Source organism: Myotis nattereri (genome assembly GCF_964212035.1).
Source record: "Myotis nattereri genome assembly, chromosome: 11".
Lineage (NCBI taxonomy): Eukaryota > Metazoa > Chordata > Mammalia > Chiroptera > Vespertilionidae > Myotis > Myotis nattereri.
This window is the reverse complement of record NC_138086.1, coordinates 67,764,134-67,790,291: the sequence shown is the minus strand read 5'-3', so window position 1 is coordinate 67,790,291 and position 26,158 is coordinate 67,764,134. Positions and strand designations below refer to the sequence as shown.

At 36.9% G+C, this 26,158-nt stretch overlaps 1 protein-coding gene across 1 annotated transcript in view; it reads left to right on the top strand.

Annotated features, from left to right (window-relative positions):
- Nucleotides 1-24,865, top strand: part of PTPN12 (protein tyrosine phosphatase non-receptor type 12) — a 99,512-nt gene extending 74,647 nt beyond the window's left edge. The window contains exons 10-18 of the mRNA XM_081102538.1: nucleotides 1,571-1,648; nucleotides 1,749-1,847; nucleotides 7,728-7,813; nucleotides 14,655-15,625; nucleotides 18,496-18,573; nucleotides 19,404-19,468; nucleotides 21,204-21,234; nucleotides 23,545-23,643; nucleotides 23,987-24,865. Coding sequence (XP_080958664.1) covers nucleotides 1,571-1,648; nucleotides 1,749-1,847; nucleotides 7,728-7,813; nucleotides 14,655-15,625; nucleotides 18,496-18,573; nucleotides 19,404-19,468; nucleotides 21,204-21,234; nucleotides 23,545-23,643; nucleotides 23,987-24,048 — 1,569 coding nt within the window. The 3' untranslated portion in view covers nucleotides 24,049-24,865. The remainder of the gene's footprint in view (nucleotides 1-1,570; nucleotides 1,649-1,748; nucleotides 1,848-7,727; nucleotides 7,814-14,654; nucleotides 15,626-18,495; nucleotides 18,574-19,403; nucleotides 19,469-21,203; nucleotides 21,235-23,544; nucleotides 23,644-23,986) is intronic.
- The last annotated feature ends 1,293 nt before the right edge of the window (nucleotides 24,866-26,158 follow it).

The following is a 26,158-nucleotide window of genomic DNA, read 5'->3' as shown; positions in this document are numbered from 1 at the left end:
TGATAAAACCCTCTGGGATTAAGTTTTATTTTTGTATTCCTCAAAACTAATCTAATGCTCAATTGAAAAATTGTAAGTGAATACAATTTAGATAGGATTCTATCACACTTTTAACATAAAAGTCAGAAATTAAAATTGGGATTGGAAGAGGCATTTAGATGAATAGCAGCAAACAAAATAAACTCCTGATCATTTCAAAAGTTGTACTTTTTAACATAGTCCCCATTTGATTCAGTTTGACTTAACATAAATATAGTCTTGGGCCATAGGTTAGGACTTGATGTAAAAATCTTTTGATGGGCCCTGGCCAGGTGGCTCAGTTGGTTAGAGTCTACCTGATATGCCAAGGTTTCAGATTTGATATCCGGTCAGGGCACATGCATCATTCAACCAATGAATGCGTAAATAAGTGGAACAACAAATCTATCTCTCTCTCATCATAAATAAGTTTTTACAAATTAAAAAGAAATATTTTTATATATGCAAAGACTCCCAGGCAGTAAATAATGGGAATTGTTCTTAACTCTTCTGTCTTCTTTATCACTCCAAAATATTCTTATTGATTCCCAATTTCTAATAGTTTTGCCTCAGAAATGTGCCTGCAATCTGTTTCTACCTTTCTATCTTTTTTAAAATATTGCTACACCTCTACCAAGTTTCTCTACTTTTCAGAATGCCATCTTCTTTTCTACAAAAGTTGCTTGAATATAAAGTTTTTCATGCCAGGGTTGCATACTTCAGTAGTTCTAAATACAAATGTACAAAAGAATTGTCTAGGATAAACAGTCTCCAGGGATGTAGTTGAGAGATCTGATTTTTCCTAGCTCTCTTAGCCGGTCCTTATATAGCTAGCCCAGGAAACATTGGGCTGTGGAATGAGTTTAAACTATTACGTTTATATTAGAGGCCCAGTGCATGGATTCATGCACTGGTTGGAGGGCATGGCCTGCAGGGATCGGCCCGCTGTGGGAGTGCTGCTCATCCCTGTCCGCAGGTAGCGCTCCCACTATGCGAGTGCACTGACCACCAGGGAGCAGCTCCTGCATTGGGCGTCTGCCCCCTGGTGGTCAGTGCACATCATAGCAACTGGTCAATCGTTCATTTTGGTCGTTCAGCCATTCGGTGGCTGGGCTTTTATTATATAGGATAGTATGATCTCAACCAAGTAGCCTATCTTCTCTCCTCTCTTGAATACCTCTCCTTCTTTCAGTCTTAGGCTTTATCCACATCAAGCTTCTCAACTCTCCAGATAGATTATATTTCCTTCACTTTTCATTCCATACACCAATCAGAGTTAGTCACAGCATTTTTATTCCCATTGCACTGAGGTCATGGCTTGGCCGGACTTTTTCTTTTTTTTGTTCATGTATCTGGCTCACTAGCTTGACTGTTGAGAGTCAAGGTGAGCTTAAGTTTACAATGCCAAGCAGTTTCTGATACAAGGTATGTGGTATTCAGGATGTTTTCAGTTAGCCAGCATGTGTATAAGGTCTATATGAAAAATTGAAGACTATTCTAGTGTTTTTCTGAAGCGTTATTTAGAGTTTATGTATTACATTCTTTGTTTTAGAAAATACCAGAGGAGTTTAATGTATTTAATTTAATACAAGAAATGAGAACACAGAGGCATTCTGCAGTACAAACTAAGGTATAGTTTTTTTAATTCACTTTATAAATTATATTTTTAGATTTGCCTTTTGGGGTTTTTTAATGTTTTTCTTTTGTTTATCATTTCATCTCTCTAATAGGAGCAGTATGAGCTTGTTCATAGAGCTATTGCCCAATTGTTTGAAAAACAGCTACAACTGTATGAGATTCATGGAGTCCAAAAAATTGCTGATGGAGTGGTAGGTATTGTTGGCCTATTAATTTTAGAAATCCTTTTACCAAGATGTAATATTTAGCATTTTAATTGTCATCTTGTGTCTTACCTAACATGAGAATAGTTATTATTTTTATTTAACCTTGATTTTAACTCCTTTCCTTCCTGTTTGAAACACTCAACTATGATGCATATTTAATAACTCCAATACAAGTTACATAATATTCTAAACAATACATTGGGAAAGTAGTTCTTATGTCAAAATTCGTATTTTTTTGTTTCAAGTGTAAATTACTTTTTAAAAAATTAGCTGCGTTGTTGCATAAACAAAAGAGTTCCAAACCTAAAGAAAGGCTTAAAGAGGTTATTTGAGCCAAGGCTGAGGGCCAGACTTGGAAGCAAAATTTCAATGCATTGAGAAAATACTCTGGAAAATGACCATTTTGGAGTTTATTTTATACAGTAGAATCAAAGCAGATGTAAAGAAGTTGACAGTAGCCAAAACCGGTTTGGCTCAGTGGATAGAGCGTCGGCCTGTGGACTGAAAGGTCCCAGGTTCGATTCCGGGCAAGGGCATGTACCTGGGTTGCGGGCACATCCCCAGTGGGGGGTGTGCAGGAGGCAGCTGATCGATGTTTCTCTCTCATCAATGTTTCTAACTCTCTATCTCTCTCCCTTCCTCTCTGTAAAAAATCAATAAAATATATTTAAAAAAAAAAAAAAAAGAAGAAGTTGACAGTAAATCCATTGGTGGTAGGAGGAGGCAGGAGAAAGTAAAGCAGGAAATCCCTAAAATTGGATAAAAAGCAAAATGGAAAGGTACAGATTTCTTTTACATTGGTGGGTGCAAGATAGTTTTATCATTTAATATACATAGTTTACAAAGATATGCAGATAAGAAATAACAATGAGGAATGGTACGGGTGTCTTGCCCCAGTACCAGTGTTTATCTTTCGAGGCCGGGAGAAGATATTGTGACATTTTAAGTATATTACCTTAGATACACAAAAACAATATATAGGACCTCCTCAAGGTAAAGATTAATCTATCACATAGACCGAGGACCTGACTTCCCATTATAACCTATTGAGTTAGAAATTTTTATGATCAAAACATCCTGTAGCCGTGGCCGGTTTGGCTCAGTGGATAGAGCATAGGCCTGCAGACTGAAAGGTCCCAGGTTCGATTCCGGTCAAGGGCATGTACCTTGGTTGCGGGCACATCCCCAGTGGGAAATGTGCAGGAGGTGGCTGATCGATGTTTCTCTGCCATCGATGTTTCTAACTCTCTATCTCTCTCCCTTTCTCTCTGTAAAAAATCAATAAAATATATTAAAAAACAAAAAAAACCCATCCTGTGCTATTACCTTCAGTTACTGAGTTGTTAGGCCTGCCAGGTAACCAGCCCCCTTTTCCTTCACGGTTCTCTCTTCTTGCTGCCACCCCCACCTAATTGTAAGTTGGTTCTACATGAATTTTATTTTGTTTTTGGTCATGATAATGTTATACTAGTGGCCCGGTGCACAAAATTCATGCACATTAAAAGGGATTTAGAGGAAATATTTTAATATTGCTATTTGCCCTTTATAATAGAAGTGTCAGAGATGAAAGAAAATTAGTAAAATCACCCCCATCAAGCCCCCGCAGGGTGGGGGGGGGGGCGCAGCCTCAGGTCCTCCGTCAAGCCCCACCGGGCAGGGGGGCGCTACCTCAGGTCCCCCGTCAAGCCCCACCAGGCGGGGGTATGGCATCAGGTCCCCTGGCAGGGGGCATGGCCTCAGGTCCCCCAGTGCAAGGGCTTGAGGGCGTGATTACCATTTGCATATTAGCTCTTTATTACATAGGAATGTACATGGTTTTTTTAAAAGTAGAATTATAGGGCCACAATTGAGTCCCTTTTTGGCATGACTTAATTCAATGTTATTTTAGCCTTAAAAGATCATACTGGAGAGAAGGCAAGATTAATATGGCAGAGGGGGATTGGGCGGTCAGTGGAAAAGGTGAAGGGATTAAGAAATACAGACTGGCCCTAACTGGTTTGGCTCAGTGGATAGAGCATCAGCCTGCGGACTGAAAGGTCCTAGGTTCAATTCCAGTCAAGGGCATGTACCTTGGTTGCAGGCACATCCCCAGTAGAAGGTGTGCAGGAGGCAGCTTATAGGTGTTTCTCATCAATGTTTCTGACTCTCTGTCCCTCTCCCTTCCTCTCTGTACAAAATCAATAAAATATATATATAAAAAAAGAAATACAGACTGTAGCTGTAGCCAGTTTGACTCAATGGATAGAGCATTGGCCTGTGGACTGAAGCGTCCCAGGTTTGATTCCCATCAAGGGCACATACCCGGGTTGTGGGTTTGGTCCCCAGTAGGGGGCTTGCAGGAGGCAGCCAATCAATGATTCTCATCGTCGATGTTTCTATCTCTTCCTCTCCCTTACTCTCTGAAATGAATAAAAAAAAATCTACACTAATAAAAGACAAAGGTGCTAATTGACCATACCTTCGCTCCGCTCCTCAGCCAATCAGAAGAGTATGAAAATTAACCCAACAAAATGGCCGTTTCAGTTTGCATACTGCAGGCATATCCCGTTGTGCCACCCTGTGCGGGCGGCAACACAATCCCCAGCCGCCGTTGCCGCCCCAGCTTGGGATCTGGGCCTGCCATGTGCGGCCTGGGGCAGGGGGCGGGCGACAGCAGGATCTGGGCCTGCTGTGTGCGACCCGGGGGGGGGGGGGGCGGGGGGCGGCAGCGCGATCCCCAACCACTGCCCACCCGAGCGCGGGTTCCTGGTCTGCGGTGTGCAACCAGGGGAGACAGGGCAGGCACCACGGGATCGGGCGTGCCATCTGCCACCAGGGGAACAGGCCGAAGCCAGCAGGTGGATATCTCCCAAGGGGTCCCAGACTGTGAGAGGGCACAGGTTGGGCTGAGAGACCACCCTCCCTCCCCCCCCTCCCCCCACGCCAGTGAACAAATTTTTGTGCACTGGGCTTCTAGTATATATATAAAAAGAAATACAGACTGTCAGTTATAGATATAAGTCACTAGGATGAAATTTACAGCATAGGGAATATAGTCAGTAATATTGTAATACCTGTATGATGCCAGATGGTTACTAGAAATATTGTGATCACTTTGTAAGGTATATAAATATCTAATACTATGTTGTATACTTGAAACCAATATGTGTCAACTATCATTTAAAGTTAAATTTTAGCCCTGACCTAAAAGTAAGAAAAAATATTTAGCCCTGACTGGATGGCTCAGTTACCTGGAGTATTGTCCCATACACCGAAATGTTGCAGGTTTGATTCCCACTTAGGGCACATACGTAGGCTGTGGGTTTGATCTTGGGTCTGGGTGCATATATGAAGCAACTAATCTATGTGTCTCACATTGATGTTTCTTTCTCTTCCTCTCTTCCCTTCATTCCTCCCTCTTCTTCTCTCTAAAAATCAATTTTTAAAAAATATATGATATTGATTTTTTTACAGAGAGGAAGGGAGAGGGACAGAGAGTCAGAAACATTGATGAGAGAGAAACATCGATCAACTGCCTCCTGCACACTTCCCACTGGGGATGGGCCCGCAACCAAGGTACATGCCCTTGACCGGAATCGAACCTGGGACCCTTCAGTCCGCAGGCCAACACTCTATCCACTGAGCCAAACGGGCTAGGGCTAAAAATCAATTTTAAAAAACATCAACATATCCCTCTGAGGTGAAAATTAAAAAATGAAAACGATAAAGGTAAATTTTAGTAAAAAAGAGTTTATTGGATATTGAAACTTGCTTGTTTTTCATATGTATTTTAGTTATTTCAGAGAGGAAGGGAGAGGGTGAGAGAGAGAGAGAAATATCAAGGATGAGAGAAATCATTGATCGGCTGCCTCCTACATGCCCCCTACTAGGGATCGAGCCCTAAACCTGGGCATGTGCCCTGACCAGGAATTGAACCCGTGCCCTGCTGGTTCATAGGTATATACTCAGCCACCGAGCACATACCCGGCAGATATCCAAACTTTTGACCTGATAAAAATATATATTATATTTTTCTCCTTTCTGCCTGTTTTCCAAACTAGCTCTCTTCTTTCCTCCCTATATAATCACCTTGTCCTTAAAGATATGGGGGCTATTTTTAATCATTTAACCCTAAGACAACTATCACATGATAAACCAGCTTAGCTCCAATAATTGAAGTAAAATGAGGAAATGAGTTGCAAAATTTGTAATCTTCGGTTTTCCTCTTTCCATGGTTTTGGCAATTTCCCAGACTATTTGTTTGAAATTTCTTGGTTTTCTAAATGAGAGATTGGTTATCAAATGCTGATCTCAGTGTGTTAGTATGATCTAACATTAATCCATGAGTTGTAAGAACTGTATTCTTCCTTTATAAGCCAAGTGAAAATTTCAGATTTGTAAAAATTCATTTATGTGACCTCATTCTTACTTCTTTCATTAACAGAGGAATGATTGTACAACTAGGCCTCATACGTTGTCATCATTTTTTCCCTTTAGTTTAACTAAAGCCTGTTATAACCTGTGCTAAATGTAGCCAAATAGTTTATATTATAGAATAGAATGCTAACATATTATTGCATATAATCTTACCTAATTTGGGATTCATTTAATATTTCAAAAAGATAAATAGGTGTGCATTTTTCTTTAAACTTTAATTGAAAAATATACCAATTTTTCCCCCATAAATGCAATATTAATTTCAAAGTTTAAGGTTTTTATACTACAGAAACACAGATGCTTTAAACTCTCATGTCCTTAGTATATAGAAATGAAAAATACTCTAACCATTACTTTTTCCTTTTCATTGAATTTATTGGGGTGACACTGGTCAATAAAATTTTACAAGTTTCAAATCCACAATTCCACAACACATGATCTGTACTCTGTATTCTGTGTTTACCACCCCAGATCAAGTTTCCACCACCATTTACCTCCCCATACCCTTTTGCACCTCCCCTTGCCCCCAACTTGGCATTAACATTTATAATCATATAGAAAATTTTTTTCAAATTATTTTTTATTGTGCTATAATTTACATATAAGACTATTAGTTTCAGGTATACAGCATAATGATTGATATTTGTATATATTGTGAAATGATCACAAAAATAAGTCTAGTTAACATCCATTACCACACATAGTCAAAAAAAGTTTTCTTGTGATAAGGACTTTTAAACTTTACTCTCTTAGGGACTTTCAGATATACAATACAGATCGTTAATTGTAGTTATGTGTACATTACATCCCATGACTTACTTAATCTTCACGTAATGATATGTTTACTGATTTTAGGGAGAGAGATAAACATTGATCTGCAGTGATATAGGGCTCTCTACAGTAATGGACACTAATGTAGTGACAGAGGGAGAGTAGGACAAGGAATGATTAAAATGAGTTCTGGGACCTGTTTAATAAATGTACTAGGTAGCAATAGAGGTCCACAATAGGTTGGGAGGGTGAAGGGTATAAGCCTTATTTTGTTGTTGGCTTTTTCCCGCTGCATGTTAAGTTTCTAGTGTAGTGATGTGTTAAAAAAAGATATCTTTGATCTTTATTTCCATAGGAAATCTGTTATTTTTGGTTTTGGGTTTTGGGGTGGGTGTTTTTTTGGTGCTGAAACCTGGGAAAATCTGTTTTCTTTTTTATAGTAGCACTTGAAGTATGTTGAAATACTGCCGTACACAATTGACTTTTCAGTAACTGGAGATGGACCGGGTTTGATAGCCCCTCAGGCTATAATATGGAATATTTAAGGCCCATTTTGTTACTTGGAAAAACTGGTAATATTTGAAAATTTCAAAAGCCCAGAAAACAATTTATTTGACATATAAGGAAAGAAACTTATTTTTTTCCTAACTTTAATGAAGCATTTTCCTCTCTTGGCAGAATGAAATTAACACTGAAAATATGGTCAGCTCCATAGATTCTGACAAACAAGATTCTCCCCCTCCAAAACCACCAAGGACTCGCAGGTATTGTATGTTGCATTTTCTTTGAAAGGACACTTTTATTTTACTCACTGTTTTTTAAAATAACAAATGCTGACTAATTTCTAAGTTTTCTTTATAACTTTTATTAGTCTTCTGTTTAGGATGTAGCATATGTATAGCAATTAATTTATAACTGTACTACATAAATTTTGTTTCACTTGATAAAATTTCAGTAGTATCTACTTATATAAAAACCATGGGTGGTGCTCATCACTACCAAAACCGCCATGACCAAGCGGAAGGAAGTCAGTCCTGCAGGGGTTGTCTTGGCAACAGCTGCGCCCATCCCGAGCTGTTTCCCGGAGCTGTTTCCTGTAAGGGTGGGGTTTGAGGCAGGAACCTGTCCTGGGAGTATGGAGGCATATCTTTCTAAAGTGTGCCGCACCAGCATGGCAAGGGGTAAACCTGAGGGGGGGCGGATGAAAGGCTTAGAAAAGACAGAACAAGAGAATGAAAGCCGGGTCTCGGTGGGACGCTGCTTCTCTGAGAGACAGCGACCATGCCCACAGCCATGCCTTTATTTTATAGCAGATGCTACAAGGCAAAGTAAGGGCATGACCAAGATGTTTACAACATTCTCCTGGGTTTCAATCCTACTCAAGCCTACATCACCCAGGCACATAGGGCCACGTGTTTGGACCATAGGTTCAAGCTTACAACTACAGCTGTTGGCTGTAATTGTGCCGGGAGGGACCTGCCCTCCAAGCTGGGACTTGCACATGTCAAAGAGAGGACTGTGCCCTCTCATCAGTCCAAGGCTTGAACCTGTCCAAAACACTGTAGCAGCTCCCCACAATAAAGTTTTAATTCTGTTTCTTTGTTACTAATGTTGTGGCCCCACCCCATAACAAAGAACAATTTCCGGAGGATGGGGCCCAGGAATCAGGATTTTAAAAAGATTCCCAGGTGATTCTAATGTGCAGCCAAGGTTGAGAACCACTGCTATAAATAATATTAAAAATATATCTAAACGTGCAATTCTTTGTCCAAAAAATGATCATGTTCAAAAATTAAATGAAGAAAATTTGCATATACTCAATGGAGATTTTCACACATATTTGAGTGATGATTCCATTGATTCCACAGATGATGCTGAAAAGGAAAATTTTCCCATCGAATTTCTTAATAGTATTACTCCTTCGTGAATGCCATGTCATAAATTAAAATTGAAAGTGGGTGCAATCACCATGCTATTGAGAAATCTCAATAGTAAATGGGGTCTTTGTAATGGTACCAGATTTATTATCAAAAGATTACGACCTAACATTATCGAAGCTGAAGTATTAACAGGATCTGCAGAGGGAGAGGTTGTTCTGATTCCAAGAATTAATTTGTTCCCATCTGACACTGGCCTCCCTTTTAAATTGATTCGACGACGCTTTCCCGGGATGCCAGCATTTGTGATGACTATTGATAAATCACAAGGACAAACTCTAGACAAAGTAGGCATATTCCTATCTGAACCCGTTTTCACACATGGTCAGTTATATGTTGTTTTCTCTCGAGTTTGAAGAGCATGTGATGTTACAGTTAAAGTTCTAAGTACTTCATCACAAGGGAAATTAGTCAAGCACTCTGAAAGTGTTTTCACTCTTAATGTGGTGTACAGGGAGATATTAGAATAAGTTTAATCACTTTATGAGTCATTGTTTGCATCAATGTTGTTTTTATATCATGTTTTTGTTATTTTTATATCCTTTTGTTACTGTTTATTCATTAATAAATTTATATATTATTTTCATATACATTTTACTAATTTCATCTCTCACACTTCTATTATAGAGAAAGGGCAAATAGTAATATTAAAATATCTCTGCTAATTAATTCCCTTTTTAAAAAAATATATTTCATTGATTTTTTACAGAGAGGAAGGGAGAGGGATAGAGAGTTAGAAACATCAATGAGAGAGAAACATCGATCAGCTGCCTCCTGCACACTCCCCACTGGGATGTGCCCTCAACCAAGGTACATGCCCTTGACCAGAATTGAACCTGGGACTCTTGAGTCCGCAGGCTGATGCTCTATCCACTGAGCCAAACCAGTTAGGGCAATTAATTCCCTTTTAATGTGCACGAATTTGGTGCACTGGGCTACTAGTAATATATAAGAACAGTGAGCATAACCATGTTTTGGTATGTGGTATAAGTAAAATTTTAAATATTCTAAAGATTACAATTTCTCTTCATACTATACAGGTAATATGATTGCCAAAAATTATATGCAAATTGAAGAATTTATGTGAAGATGTTTTATAACATTATAGGAAAGATGAATTTATTACTCTGTAGATTTTCTTAGTTTCAGGTGTATAGCATAGTGGTTAGGAAATTATATAATTTTCTAAGTAATTCCCTTGATAATTCTAAAGTAAAAAAATTCCAGTGAAGAAATACAGTATGATTTGCATCATTCTTTTTATAAATATTGTTCCTGATTTCACCTCTTCTGAGGAAGGCATTTTTCACTCCTCAAAAATATTAGGCTTTTATTATATAGAATTGTTAACTGAAAATAAAATTACAAGAGCATAAGATGAATAAAAAGTAAAAATGGTATACTTTGATTTTCAGTATGGCTGCAGTAAGTAAACTGGTTATTTAGACTACATGTTTATTGTGTTAGACTTAATCTGTCATGCGATTATGCTTTATACATGCCTAATACCTAAATTATTATAAGAAAAGTAATTTTATAAGTTCCTATAAAATACAAATTTGAAACAAGTTATAGTGTTACTCATTTTAAAACGTGGTCAAGCCGAAACCGGTTTGGCTCAGTGGATAGAGCGTTGGCCTGCGGACTGAAAGGTCCCAGGTTCAATTCCGGTCAAGGGCATGTACCTTGGTTGCGGGCACATCCCCAGTGGGAGATGTGCAGGAGGCAGCTGATCGATGTTTCTCTCTCATCGATGTTTCTAACTCTCTATTTCTCTCCCTTCCTCTCTGTAAAAAATCAATAAAATATATAAAAAAATAAAAATAAAAAATAAAACGTGATCAAACAAATGTAAATTTTCTTTATTATAAAGTACGAACTTCTTACTGTGAAATTTTGGGCCTTCATGGGGTAGCTTCATCCTATCTTTTTAACCTTATTTTTCAGTATTTCTCTGTACTCCATAAGGACCCAAACTGTTATATTCATTGTTTTATCTTCTTCTGGAACTGGCATAATGCTTAGCTTAGCATGTAGTAGATTCTGAATATTTTGTTCTATTTTTGAGGAGTGAAAAATGCATTCTTCAGAACAGGTGAAATCAAGAACAATATTTATAAAAAGAATGATGCAAATCATACTGTATTTCTTCAGTGGAATTTTTTTTACTTTAGAGTAGTGAAAATATGAATATTAGTTACTATAGTGATAAATCAGAATATAGCATGCTTTTTGTGACTGGGCTTATCATTTTTTGTGCATATGAAAATACTGTAAAATGTTCTAAGCCTTGTTTCAACCAACCTTAAAATAAGGGAGGGCCTTGACCAGTTTGGCTCAGTGGATAGTGTCGGCCTGTGGATTCAAGGGTCCCAGGTTCGATTCCGGTCAAGGGCATGTACCTTGGTTGCGGGCACATACCCAGTAGGGAGTGTGCAGGAGGCAGCTGATCGATGTTTCTCTCTCATCAATGTTTCTAACTCTCTATCCCTCTCCCTTCCTCCCTGTGGAAAATCAATAAAATATATTTTTTAAAAAAATAAGGGAGGATAAGAAAAAAGTCTGTCATTGTAATTATCAATCAAATTTGAGTAGCCACAAATACCACAAAGGATACAAGGAAACTTTTAGAGGTGATGGATATGTTTATTACCTTGATTGCAGTAGTAGTATCATGGGTATATGCACATGTTCAAATTCCTCATATCATATACATTAAATATGTTTTTTGTTTACTAGCTATACCTTAATAAAGCTACCTTTTAAAATGTGAGTAGCCAAGAATATATTACTATGTACATATCAACATCATGCATAGACTACTTCTTCTAAAAGCATTTCTAAGATTATTGGTTAAATAAGGCAGTTTGAATACTTATCACTGGTCCCTTTCTAAACTTCCTAAAATTATGGTGAAGAAATATAAAAATATGTAAAGATTTTTTTAAAAAATTGGAGCAGATATGTCATTATATGAGGTGTTGACAAAATATAGGGAAGTGAGGAGCACATTGACCAATGAAAAGGAACCTAACAGAACAAAGAAAGTTAAAACTTGCTGCCATGTAGGTGGGCAAAGCAATAAGAAGCAGGATGATTCTCTTCAAAAAATCCCGAGAGGCTCAGAAATTGGAGATCATACTTAAGGCTATTGTGTAAGATGGTACTGAAAACAAGAAGAGTACTTGAATGTCACTATAAGAGTGTTTACAACCCCAGATTCCTTTCATCAAATTGAAGAGACAGATGACTGCTTCTCACATCCTGGGCACACACAGTATGAGGCATTTACTCTGGATTAGCTGAACCAGGGAATCTCTAGATCAGTGGTTCTCAACCTTCCTAATGCCGCGACCCTTTAATACAGTTCCTCATGGTGTGGTGACCCCTAATTTCATTGTTAAAAATTGAACATAATTAAAGCATAGTGATTAATCACAAAAACAGTATGTAATTATTTATGTGTTTTCCGATGGTCTTAGGCGACCCCTGTGAAAGGGTCATTCGATCCCCAAAGGGGTCGCGACCCCCAGGTTGAGAACCGCTGCTCTGGATTCAAGGACATCAGGTCCAATTGATGATGGGGTTCTGTGTCTTACTAAAAACAGGAATCTGCATGCTGAATAATGAGATTCTCCAGCTCCCTTGCTCTTACCCTTTATTTGGCTCCCAGAATATTGGTAGCTGCTTCTGGTGTTGACAGTATCTCTCTCTTGAAAAACTACCATCCCCAGAGAAGAAAGGTATCATTGATGGTTGTGGCCTACCATTGATATTGCAAGAGCTATGTTCAGTTCCCATGCACTGAGACGATCACTAAGCCTCAAGCCCTCCCCTCTTACATTATACATACACATCTTCTAGCCATTTTTCATATTTCATTCTATTTTTCAGGTGGAATTTAATAGATTTTTTTTAATATATTTTATTGATTTTTTTTACAGAGAGGGAGAGAGATCGATGGTCAGAAATATCGATGAGAGAGAAACATCAATCAGCTGCCTCCTGCACATCTCCCACTGGGGATGTGCCCGCAACCCAGGTACGTGCCCTTGACCGGAATCGAACCTGGGACCTTTCGGTTCGCAGGCCGATGCTCTATCCACTGAGCCAAACCGGTTTCGGCAATAGATTAATTTTTTATGTATACTTTTTTCCCCCCAATTAGTTTATATTCAACACTATTCTGCATTAGCCTCAGTTGCATAGTGGCTAGACCAGGGGTGGGCAAACTTTTTGACTCGAGGGCCACAATGGGTTCTTAAACTGGACCGGAGGGCCGGAACAAAAGCATGGATGGAGTGTTTGTGTGAATTAATATAAATTCAAAGTAAACATCATTACATAAAAGGGTATGGTCTTTTTTTTTTTAGTTTTATTCATTTCAAACAGGCCGGATCCGGCCCGCAGGCCGTAGTTTGCCCATGGCTGGGCTAGACAATCATGCACTTTACAGAGTGAACCAAAGCAGGAAAAATCAGACCTTTGACAAGTCCCCTACTATGAAAGACAGCCCCAAATAAGCAGGAAAAAAGGGAAGACAATACATAATAGAATAAAGATTGTGGGGAGGCGGGGGGAGATAAATATTTACATTTTTTTCATTCATTAGAAAATACTGATACCATGAAATAAGAACTGGATGGTAAAAAATAAGCTATTGGAAATATTGCAAAAAATTTTAAATTAAACAGAAGGTTGGGAGAAATTAAGGAAATCTTCCATGAATATGAACAAATACAAAGAGATAGAAAATCAGCCAGGCTGGTGTGGCTCATTAACCCAGGAACTAAGAGGTCACTGGTTCGATTTGCGGGTTCAATCCCCAGTAGCAATCTCCAATAGGGGGCGTGCAGGAGGCAGCCGATTGATGATGCTTCTCTCTCATCGATTTTGCAGTCTCTCTATCCCTCTCTCTTCCTCTCTCTCTAAAAATCAACAAAAACTTTTTTTTTTAATCGGAGAGAGAAGAAATTAGAGAATCAAACCAGGATTCTGTCAAAAAAAGTTCACATTTAAAAGAATAGGAATCAGAGTTACAAAATTCTGAGGGAAAATTATTTCTAATCTAGAATTCTATACCTTTTCAAAAAAATCAATAACCTTGAAAATATAATACTTAAATATGCAAGGCCTCAAGAAATTTGCCTCCTAAATATAGTTCATAAGCAACTAGAGGAGGATGTAACCCGCCAAAATAAGGGAGTATACCCAGAATAAGGAGGATGGGACCTGGGAAACAGGAGAGAAATTCAACTCTGGTAGCCTAGAAAGGCTGTAGCCCACACTAAAGCAGGAGGCCCAAAGTTTCTAAGAGGGATGCCTATGTGCTTGACTAGGTGAGAGAGATGTACAAATCTGAAGGAAATTTAGAAGGCTGAATTACTGATGATACATAGAAAACCAATCCATCAGAAGCCCAAATCATTTAGCAGGGGAACACAAGAATGTGTATAAGAAGAGATATAAAATCATGGTATAATTGTGTACATGTATTACCTTGTTAAACATTAAAGTTTCTTAGTTTGACAAATTATATTTTGTTCATACAAATTATAGACTCTACTGACTTAATATTATAGATTTAACTGCATACTAGTTACCTATCAACTTATTTTACAAAGGATGAACATTCTTACAATAGCCTTTTATTCATGCTTTTTTTCAGTTGCCTCGTAGAAGGGGATGCTAAGGAAGAAATACTGCAGCCACCAGAGCCTCACCCAGTGCCACCCATTTTGACACCTTCTCCCCCTTCAGCTTTTCCAACAGTCACTACTGTGTGGCAGGACAATGACAGATACCATCCGAAGCCCGTGTTGCATGTGGTTTCATCAGAACAACATTCAACAGACCTCAACAGAAATTATAATAAATCAGCAGAACTTCCAGGGAAAAATGAATCAATTGAACATACAGATAAAAAATTGGAGCGAAATTTAAGTTTTGAAATTAAGAAGGTCCCTCTCCAAGAGGGACCAAAAAGTTTTGATGGGAACACACTCTTGAATAGGGGACACGCAATTAAAATTAAATCAGCTTCACCTTGTATAATTGATAAAATCTCTAAGTCACAGGAATTGGGTTCAGGGGATCTGAAAGTTGATATTTCTCAGAATTCTTGTGTGGACTACAGTGGAACACTGTCAAATAAAGCTCCAGTTATCCTACCAGAAGAATCACAGAAGAATTCAGACCCACCTCCAAGGCCAGACTGCTTGCCTCTTGATGAAGAAGGACATGTAACGTGGTCATTTCATGGACCCGAAAATACCTTACCCCTGCCTGATTCATCTGAAGCGATATCCTCAGATACCCACTGTCAAACAATGAAAACTGTGAGTTTAACACCAAGCCCCACAAAACAAGTCGAAACCCATGATCTTGTGGATCATCATAGTAGTTCACCTCTATTCAGAGCACCCCTCAGTTTTACTAATCCTCTTCACTCGGATGACTCAGACTCAGATGAAAGGAACTGTGACAGTGCTGTGTCCAAGAATAAAACTAATATTTCAACAGCAAGTGCCACAGTTTCTGCTTCCACTAGTACTGAAAGCATATCTACAAGGAAAGTATTGCCAATGTCCATTGCTAGGCATGATATAGCAGGAACAATACATTCAGGTGCTGAAAAAGGTAATAATAGTATTTAACACTTAAATATGTTTACTATGTGCCAGTCACTGTGCTAAGCACTTTAACTGTATTACTAATTCATTATGTTTTATTCCACACTTTACTCTAAAACCTACAGCAAAATTTCATTATTTTAGACAAATTTTTTTAAGTAAGCTTTTATCATCTTAATATAATCACATTGCATTGCTGGATTTTGTGTTTTCAAAATGTTTCAATTGTTGTAACTGAGAAATTTTATCTTTTTTTCTGTATTATAGCTTTTAGTATTTTACATGGGTCAAAAACCTGTATAATAGAAATAATTTAAGAAAGATAATTGCTTGAAGTAACAGTGGCACAAATATTGTAGAATGGGTTGATTGGCCATTTAATTCCACTCATATCTATAATAAATAATTATTATCTTTTTATGCTCTTTTAACTACAAAATTTTTTAAAAACTTCCTAAGTTCTTGAAAAAGAAGCTGCTTTCAATCCTTAGTTTAATGTAAGAAGCAATATTGCAACTACTCAGCAGACTGAATTTTAATCCATTCAGTAGTGAGTGGGATATATCCGTATTTAGTCATCACTGCTCTTATTTAATTAAGCAGTCTTAGTATTTCAACATAATGCATGTGGTCAGTTCCCAGTATGTATTATTGGTTCTTGAAACAATTTGATCTGCTGAAACTAATCATGGCTGCTTTCTTAAACAGACCAAAAAGTTGAGAGCAAATGTATAAACATGAAAGCTATTTACTGATAGATTATCAGTGGTCATTTACTTGTCAGTGAACTTTTATAATTGACATGTACAGACTTATTTATAATGTACTGGCATAAAAGGTACTGGGAACCTGAAAGATGATTTTCCTTTTCTATTTCTGACCCAGTAAGTACCACCTTTGTTGTACCTTTATTTTCTCCAACTCAGACATACTATATTTTTTTATCTTGAGAATGTATCTGGTAGAGTAGATGAGACTCTAAGCTAGTTTCCTAAACTTTAGGATTTTCTATATTCTTGATTCTTCTGTGTTTTATTTGAAGGATCTTCAGAAGATAATGGTTACCACAATAAATATTACTTTATCAGTTGGCCATAATTTAAATTTGTTGATACATTTTTCTCCCTCAACTTCAGAGTTTGAAATTTAATTACCTTGCTCTAGCTGGTTTGGCTTAGTGGATAGAGTGTCGGCTTGTGAATCCAAGGGTCCCAGGTTCGATTCTAGTCAAGGGTTGCGGGCTCGGTCCAACGTCCAGGAGGCAGCCAATCAATGATTCTTTCTCATCATTGATGTTTCTATCTCTCTCTTCCTCTCCCTTCCTCTCTGAAATAAAAATATTTTTTTTAAAAAAAGAAAAAGAAATATAACTACCAAGTTGAAACTACTTAAAAAAATGTGTAGATAAGAAATTTTCATTTGGGGATTTGGGGCGCTTTTGGGGGGGGATATCAGGCATGTGTCTTGGGTCTAGGAAATTTTTTTTTAAAGTGACTATTAGAAATAGAATTTGGTGAGGACAGGAAGGATGCATGATGTGATATGCTTGTTAAATTTTCTGCCAAATGTCCAGTCTTTTGGTGATAACAGGAGTTCCTTTAAAATACTGAACAGGGAAAGTTGAAAGCGCTCTATTGTATAGCAGCTCACTTCTGCTTTATTTTGTTTGTATTTCAAAGCAAAGATAGCTGTAAATGTGATTTCAGGTTTCTTTTCACCCTTCCCTGACTATGCTACATTAGTTTGGTATTAACTGAAGATTTTCCTGTGTAAGCATCCTGTGGTGCAACATAACTATAAGCAGACCTTTTTTCTTCTTCTTCATAGTTGATTGAGTTTCAGAGAGGGGAAGGGAGAGGGTGAGAGAAAAAACATCGATGTGAAAGCGAAACATCTAATGGCTGCCTCCTGAATGCCCGCCCCCCGCCAGAGATTGAACCCACAACCCAGGCATGTGCCCTTGACTGGGAATTGAACCAGCAACGTCCTGATGCACAGGACTATGCTGAACCAACTGAGCCACACTGGCCAGGGCAGTCCTGTTTTTAATGTTGTTAGTTTACCTTGTAGTTGAACCATTGGCTCAAGAAGTAGATTTTCGTTTGCTTGTTTGTTTTAAAACTTGTTAGGGAATTAAAGAGAATAATTTTGTTTTGATACCTAAAACAACCTTTGGCATAAGTTACTGCCTGACAAAAATTCCTGTTTATGAATTCTGATTTTAAAACTGACTCAGGTGTCCTGAAAGACTTCTCAAACTTGGCTACACTAGGCTCCCACACGGTATATGATTTGCAAAAGCCTATGTAAAATATGCTCTATTTGGTTGAATAACCTCTATAACGTAGAAAAAACAATCCAGCCGGAACCGGTTTGGCTCGGTGGATAGAGCGTGGGCCTGCGGACTGAAAGGTCCCAGGTTCGATTCCAGTCAAGGGCATGTACCTGGGTTGCGGGCACATCCCCAGTAGGAGATGTGCAGGAGGCAGCTGATCGATGTTTCTCTCTCATCACTGTTTTTAACTCTCTATCTCTCTCCCTTCCTCTCTGTAAAAAATCAATAAAATATATTTTAAAAAAAGAAAAGAAAATACAATCCAGAGATCCAGGGAGGAACATGTAGTTGAGAAGAAAGGGCCACAGTTATCAAAAAAAAAAAAAAAAGGCTTTAAGAATGAAGACTGTCATAATTCTTGACAACAAGTAAAGTGGTAAAGATTTGTTTATTTTTCACATTTAAAAAACTAGTTCTCTTATATACTTGTGTTAGTGAGTTTTAGAATTTTAAGAAAGGTCTTTGTTTAGATAAGTTCATTTTTAATGAGTCAACATTTAACCAAGTTCGTAATTTTTCTAAATGTTATGTATTTAATATAGATGTTGATGTTAGTGAAGATTTACCTCCTCCTCTCCCTGAAAGAACTCCTGAATCTTTTGTATTAGCAAGTGAACATAGTGAGTATCTCTTCTAATTTTACAAAAATATTCATACTCTACTTTAAACTCTGGGAAACTTGGCTGATTTTAATCTATTTGCTATTGAACTACATAATTAAATTCAAAAACAGGGTTGAGTTGATATTGACAACTGTTTTTAATTCCTTGTATGAAAAATACTTTTTAGAAATGGTATTTTTCCTTGCTAACATCGCTAAAATGGGCTGCATTTATGTTAGATACTATAATCTAGTCAACCGCAATTATAAATGTATTTTCAATTTGGTATCTTTTCATTCATTACGAAAAGACATTGATTGGTTCACTTAGTGCCAGTTCAGGTAAGTAAACATTAAATTGGGTTGTAGGTTAGTATCACTCAGTTGTGTTAAATTGAGGGACACTTCAGGCCACAAGAGTTACCGGTGAGAACTGGGAAAAGTAGTCATATTTCAAAGCATTGAAACTGTAATTTTCTTCCTTCCCCTCCAGAAAGAGTAGAGAAACAGCTTTATTAATATATTCACAGAGGTGCTCACTACTCTTTATCTGTTTAACTGATTTTAAGAATGTTAAGACCAGTGAAGCCATATACTTCAATAATATTAAATCTAAGTCTGTCAAATCTATAGATTATAGTGAACTTATAATAAACTCTGATGAGTAAATTATTTTAATTATATTTTAAGGAGGGAAACAAAGGAATATTCTTAGATTGATAGAAACAAAATTTTTTATGAAAGTGTGATAATTTCTAAAAATCTATAGGATGTTTTTATATTACCTAGTGCAAGAAATTTCAAGAAGTAAAGATGTTAATTTTAATTGTAAGATTTCATTTTTCTCAGATACACCTGTAAGATCTGAATGGAGTGAACTTCAAAGTCAGGAAGAATCTGAAAAAAAATCTGAAGTGAGTCCTTTTGGTATTAAAACAGCAAGAGTTCAATATTTTTGCTGTTTTGTTTATTTTTTTTAGTATATGCTTTTTTAAATTTTTACTTTCTTTTTAAATATTTTTTTATTGTTGATAGTATTACCCCCCTTTACCCCCCTCCTCCCAGTTCCTACCCTCCCTCTTCCCCCCCAGGTCTTCACTACCCTATTGCCCGTGTCCATGGACTATGCATATTAGTTTATAAATTCTTTGGTTTATCTCTTCTCATCCCCCACATCAAGATATGTCAGTCTGTTCCATGCCTCCATATTGTTAGTTTATAATAACTGTAGCTTAAGACTATTAAATAAAACTTTTAACAGCATTTCTTATGCAAAGATTACAGATGAAATGTGAGATCTGGAGTTTTTACAAGGGCAACATGGTCTATATATAACTGTCCCAACACTTGAGAGAGTTATTTTCCCAAGCTGCTTTTGAAATTCATAAATTGTGCCATGTTCCAAATCATTCTGGAGGTATGAGTGGAACTGGACTTACTATTTTCAGGGTCCTAGTACTTGCCTAGACTTTTTTCCTTCCATTATAACACTAGGTATGAGGTTTCCTTTCACATTCAGGAAATGTATTGGTAACTAAATATTTTAGCTGTGGAAAAATGTTGTTTTTTTTGCCAACATTAATGTTTTTCCTATTTCTCCCATATTTTAATATCACTGAAATTGGGGTACATCTTACAGTTGATTAAAAACCATTGATACACTTTTTCACATAAAATAGTGGTAACCTGTAAGAATGATGGTATGTCATCATTATTATACAATGGATTATTATACAATCCATGGTATAATAATTTGATAAATATTGTAAAAGGCTGGCAAAATGCAGTAGTGTGTATATTCCTTTGTGTAACAGCTTCCTTTCAGTTTTCATCCAGAAGGAAAAAGGAATTTCCTTATCCTTTTACTCCCAATATAAAGTACCATACATTTAAAAGTTTTAAACCTATGAACAACATAAACTGATGAACAAAAATAGATTCAGAGGGAAAAAAATATTTTAGAATATAATAGAGGTAATCCTGTTATTTGCAGATTTTTAATATTTCCTACAACTTTTGTGATATCATACTATGGTAGTACAGTTTTGGTAATATTATACTTAAAATCCCTTTTTTCTTGAAATATTAATGTTTATTGCATGTAATATTATATTTAAGATTGTTTTTCTTGAATAATTGTGTTTATTGCATGTAACATATTTAAAGTCATGTTTTTTTAAGTATTTTTTTATTAATTTCAGAGAGGGAGGGAGAGGGAGAGAGAACCATGGATCAGCTGCCTCCTGCATGCCCCCTAGTCAGGATCGAGCCTTCGACCCAGCCATGCACCCTTGATGGAATCGGACCTAGGACACTTCGGTCCGCAGGCCGACAGCGCTCTGTCCACGGAGCCAAACCGGCCAGGGCTAAAATCGTTTTTCTTGAGATATTAATGTTTATTGCATGTAACATTATATTTAAGATTATTTGTCTTGAAATACTAATGTCTATTGCATGTAACATTATTATATTTTTAAAAATAAATGAAATTAGTTTATTGGGGAGGACATTTTTTTAAGCCTAATTGAAAACATCATTGTTTTCTTTTCCCTTGACACTGAGTATCTTGATAAAGCTCAATTTCTTGGGATACTCATAACAAATTTTTTTCCTATTTGTTTATAAAGTTATTAAATGTCATCCTTACAGGGCTTGATAACCTCTGGGAGTGAAAAATGTGGTAAGTTAGATTTTGTTCCTTTTTGCTATAGATTACATAGATTAATTTTCATAAAATAGCATGTCTTATGGTATATGCTATTTATTTGTTTATTTTTGTACGTGAAAATATGTAGGACACCTAAAACCAGAATTATGTAGTATAATTCTTCCAAATTAATTACTATTCCAGAGATTATTATTGATCTGGAAAATAACTGCATTCATTATTAATAGTTATAGGCTGATAGGAAAGAAATTATTTTAATGTATTTCCCAGTGTATTATTTTCTGTTGGTTATAAAACCACTTAGAATCTAGATCTGGCAATGATTTAAATAAATGCCCCGTAATTAATCTATGTGATTGAATTAGGTCCCTAAAAATAGATTGTTTTGGAAATCTTTTAGGACTTCATACATTTATGAAGACCAAAGATTATGTAGCTCAACCGAGTGTTATAAGTTAAATTTTTTTCCTACCCCATTACTTTTACTGTCATGCTAAAATAGGTCAAGTTATTGTTAAGTCCTATAAATCAGTGACCATGTAAGCAGCTCATCAAACATCCTAGCCTATGTAATTTCCTCAGTTCATCTATCATTTTCTGCCTTCATCCTCCATTCTGCTTCAGCTTCTCTCTCCGGATGTTTGCCTCATGGGGCTCCGTATCAGCTGTTACTCTCTGTCTACTTTGCTGAGGCAACATATTGTATGTGAAGAGCCAACGTTTTAGAGTCGAGGCCACCTGGACTGGAGTCTCGTTTTTACCGTTGTCCTTCCCTGTGGCTTTGCCCAGGTGCCGATGTTTCTGAGCTTTAGTGTTCTTCTCTGTGAAGTGGATGAACAGAACCTACTTACTCCAGAGGACTGCTGACTCCCACGCATAGAGTATCAAACGCTGCCTGGCGCATAGTAGGCACTCACACGGCAGCCATGCTATTATGACTATCTTTTTTACATTACTGTTACTGCTATGGCTGGATCCCTGAATCTTTTATTTTCTTAATACATGTTAACTCCTTTCTGGCTCCTCTTCCTTCTCTAACCAATCTAGTTACTATCCTCCATCACTCTAGTCACACTGAAAATTATCTTCAATTTTCTTGTTCCTAATTCCCATACCATTTTATTTTATCCCTTGGGCTTACTGAATACTGTAAATTAGCCTACAATTCTGGTCTCCTCCACAGTTGGACCCTCAGCTTTGCTTGGTTATCCCACTAACTCTTAGCAGATGACCTTTACTTTGCTGAGAAAATTGAGGTCTTCAGACTAGATCATCGTTTCCTCCTAGAAGCCAGCACTGAATACCTCACCACTACTAGTTCCACCTACATACCTCTCTTCTCTGCCCCCATTGCACCCTTTTATAATTTTATTGTAAAATTTATCACACTACTATAATAATTAATGTACTTTTCTGCCTTTCCTAATCGACCAGGAACGGCAAACTACCACACAGGCATAATCCTGCCATTGGCTTCTATTCTTGTTCTGCCCTTGATCTAAACTAGTGATTTTTACATTTTGAAAGAGTTGCTTAAAAACAAAAATCAGTGGAGAATATGTGACAGGATTGTATTGGCTTGCAAAGCCTAAAGTACTTATTCTCTAGCTTTTTACAGAAAAAGTTTGCTGACCCTCTATTTAGACCATAAGCACCTAAGGACAAGTATCATAAAGTTGAGGATCATTGCAAGTGTGACTGGAATGATGCAGGATGGTTATCTAGATTGGATAGGGAAGGGAGGGAAACGGAAAAGGAGTTAACATATATTAAAAGGTCATTTGACTTACACTCCAAGTTTCCAGAAAAGTTTTTCTTACAGAGGTGTAGAGATGTGATAAAGATTGTGAAAGAATGGATGAATCATAGCCATTAATTTCTTTCGTTAACTAATCTTACACATTAATAATTAATTGATTAAACTTAAGTAATGTAAAACTTGTTTATAGGAGCAAATAGTAAGTTCATTGGTTTCCATATAAAAAGCATTTCAGTTGCAGTTATTAGCACACAGTATAACTAATGTAAGGAAATAAAATACGCCAAGATCCAGATTTATTAAATAAAGTCAGAGCATAAGGATAATCTTCACATTGCAGAAGTACTCACTGCAGATTTCTAGATGCCAGGAAGAACACTTAGTATGATTTCCTGTGCTCTCTACCTCATCATTTATATTTATTTGGTTCTCTAAAATCCTGATGTCCCCAAGAGAAAACTTATTTTTTACTTTCCAAATTAAAACAATTAGAAGATTATACATAGGATGCTACAAATAATGGTGATTAACAGTAGCTCTATTTTGCATTTTATATCATCCAGCAGGAGGTATTCACCCGGAGACTTGTACAGAATGTCCACCTACTTCCAGTAACAAGAAAGATCCAATACCACAAAGTCCAACAAAAGCCACCGATATTGGTAATTTTAAAACTTGAATTATGTCATTAATACTGGCAAGAATGAGAAAAAATCATTTGCCATCATTCTAGGATTTCCTGAAGGCAAAGTTTATCAAACGTTGTGCTATGATTTATTCAGTTTCTTTTTTTAAAAATATATTTTTTTTTATTGATTAAGATATTACATATGTGTCCTTCCAAAAGTTGAAAGTTAATTTTGTGTTTAGAGTTTTGCTTAGTTTAAATTCTAAATTCCCATGTGGAAATTTATTTGTTCAAGAAGATAAGGATGTTTGACATCGTCTATACAGCATAAAAATATTTCTGAACACTGACCAATTATTGTGGTGTCTTGATTATAGGTTTTGGTAATCGCTGTGGAAAACCCAAAGGACCAAGAGGTCCACCTTCAGAATGGACATGATTCAGGGAGCCAAAAACCACTTAAATTATACTGGAAAATTCAAGTGCCACTGAAAGCCAGATTTATAGTATTCCTTCTTTAAAATGTGGGACTAACCGCAGTGTAGATTATTACCTTTGCATTTTTTGCCGGGACTATCTACCTGCTTTACTACATACACTTAGGAAAAAGTATTACATATGGTGTTTTTTTTCTTGTGTGTGTTTTTTTTTTGTTAACTTCAAGTATTATTGCCTTAATGTCTCTTAACCCTGTTACACGCTGCTTGTAGACATGTTAATATAGTAATACTTTTATTATAAATTGAGTTTAAGGACTACTCTTTTGCTAATGTTTTATCATGTATGCATTATTTTGTATATGTACAGGGCAAGTAGGTATATAATTTGACAAAGTTGTAGTCATAAAATATTATTAACAGAAGATGTAAAATTTCTGCATGGTCTAAATCTCTGTGTACTTTATTTGTAAATTATTTGCCCTGAAGTTTTAGAAAATAGTTTCTGAATTTTAAAATTGCTGGATTCATGCAGCCAGCATTGCAGGTTATCAGAAATCAAAGATTGTAATAATAATACATTTTGTAAATTGTAAGCAAAAAGTTATTTTTATATTATATACTGTTTAATTGTCTATCCTAATTGTTCTTGTTTTCATCTAGTCATGGAGATTCAGTAAGTGCCTTGGAACAATATTGAATTCTCTTAGCTTGTGTGTGTTACTTTAATATTTGAACTCAACTGGGATTAGGAGACTATCAAACTATATGTATGTTTCAGGATATTTGACCTGCCATTAAAAAAACAATTTTACAGTGCTTGCTTGTCTTGGTTTTTCATTCCTCATTCCGAGAAAATTAGACTTCATATCTCCTGGTTCAGTCTTACCTTTTAATCTTTTAATTAAAAACAAGAGGGAGCATCTTCTGCAAACACATGGCTTTGCAATTGTAATACTTATAATTTAATACTTATCCTTGAGTCAGCCCTAGGCATTACTGCTTACTAAGATCCTAGTAAAACACCAAACCAGATGTGAGGTTAGGAAAAGGAAACTTTTGTTTGGTTTTTTTCTGTTACATTACTAGAGCACAGTTCTCGTTCATGAGTACCAAATTTGAATTGTGACATCATGCATTAAAATTAGTAGACATCAGTCCTGGCTGGATGGCTCAGTTGGCTGGAACATCATCCCATACACCAAAAGGTTTGTGAGTCAAGGCACATACCCAGTTACCGGTTTGACCCCCGATTGGGGCATGTACAGGAAGCAACTGATCAATGTTCCTGTCTCTCTCAAATGAATAGTAACATATCCTCAGGTGAGGATTTTTTTTGTTTTAAAGTGGGTATCTGTATTTTCCCTCTGCATACCAAAGGGGGAAGAAATTAAGAGATTAAAGTGAGATAGAGTAACCTTATGTGAGTAGAAAGATGATTGTTGTAGAGAAGAAAACAATATAATTTCATGCCAAGATATTTCCATGTATTTGTTTTGTTAATCCTCACCCTAAAATATTTTTTCCATTGATTTTTTTTTAATATATTTTATTGATTTTTTTTTTTAAATATATTTTATTGATTTTTTTACAGAGAGGAAGATAGAGAGATAGTCAGAAACATCGATGGGAGAGAAACATCGACCAGCCGCCTCCTGCACATTCCCCACCGGGGATGTGCCCGCAACCCAGGCACATGCCCTTGACCGGAACCGAACCCGGGACCCTTCAGTCCGCAGGCCGACGCTCTATCCACTGAGCCAAACCGGTTTCGGCTGATTTTTTTTTTTACAGAGAGGAAGGGAGAGGGATAGTTAGAAACATCGATGAGAGAGAGACATCGACCAGCTGCCTCCTGCACACCCCCCACTGGGGATGTGCATGCAACCCAGGTACATGCCCTTGACAGGAATCGAACCTGGGACCTTTCAGTTCGCAGGCCGACGCTCTATCCACTGAGCCAAACTGGTTAGGACTCCATTGATTTTTAGAGAGTGGAAAGGAGAGAGGGAAGGTGGAGAGAGAGAAACATCAGTGTGCCCTGACTGGGACTTGATCTCTCCACCTTTCAGAGTTAAGGATGACACTCCAACCTACTGATCCACACTGACC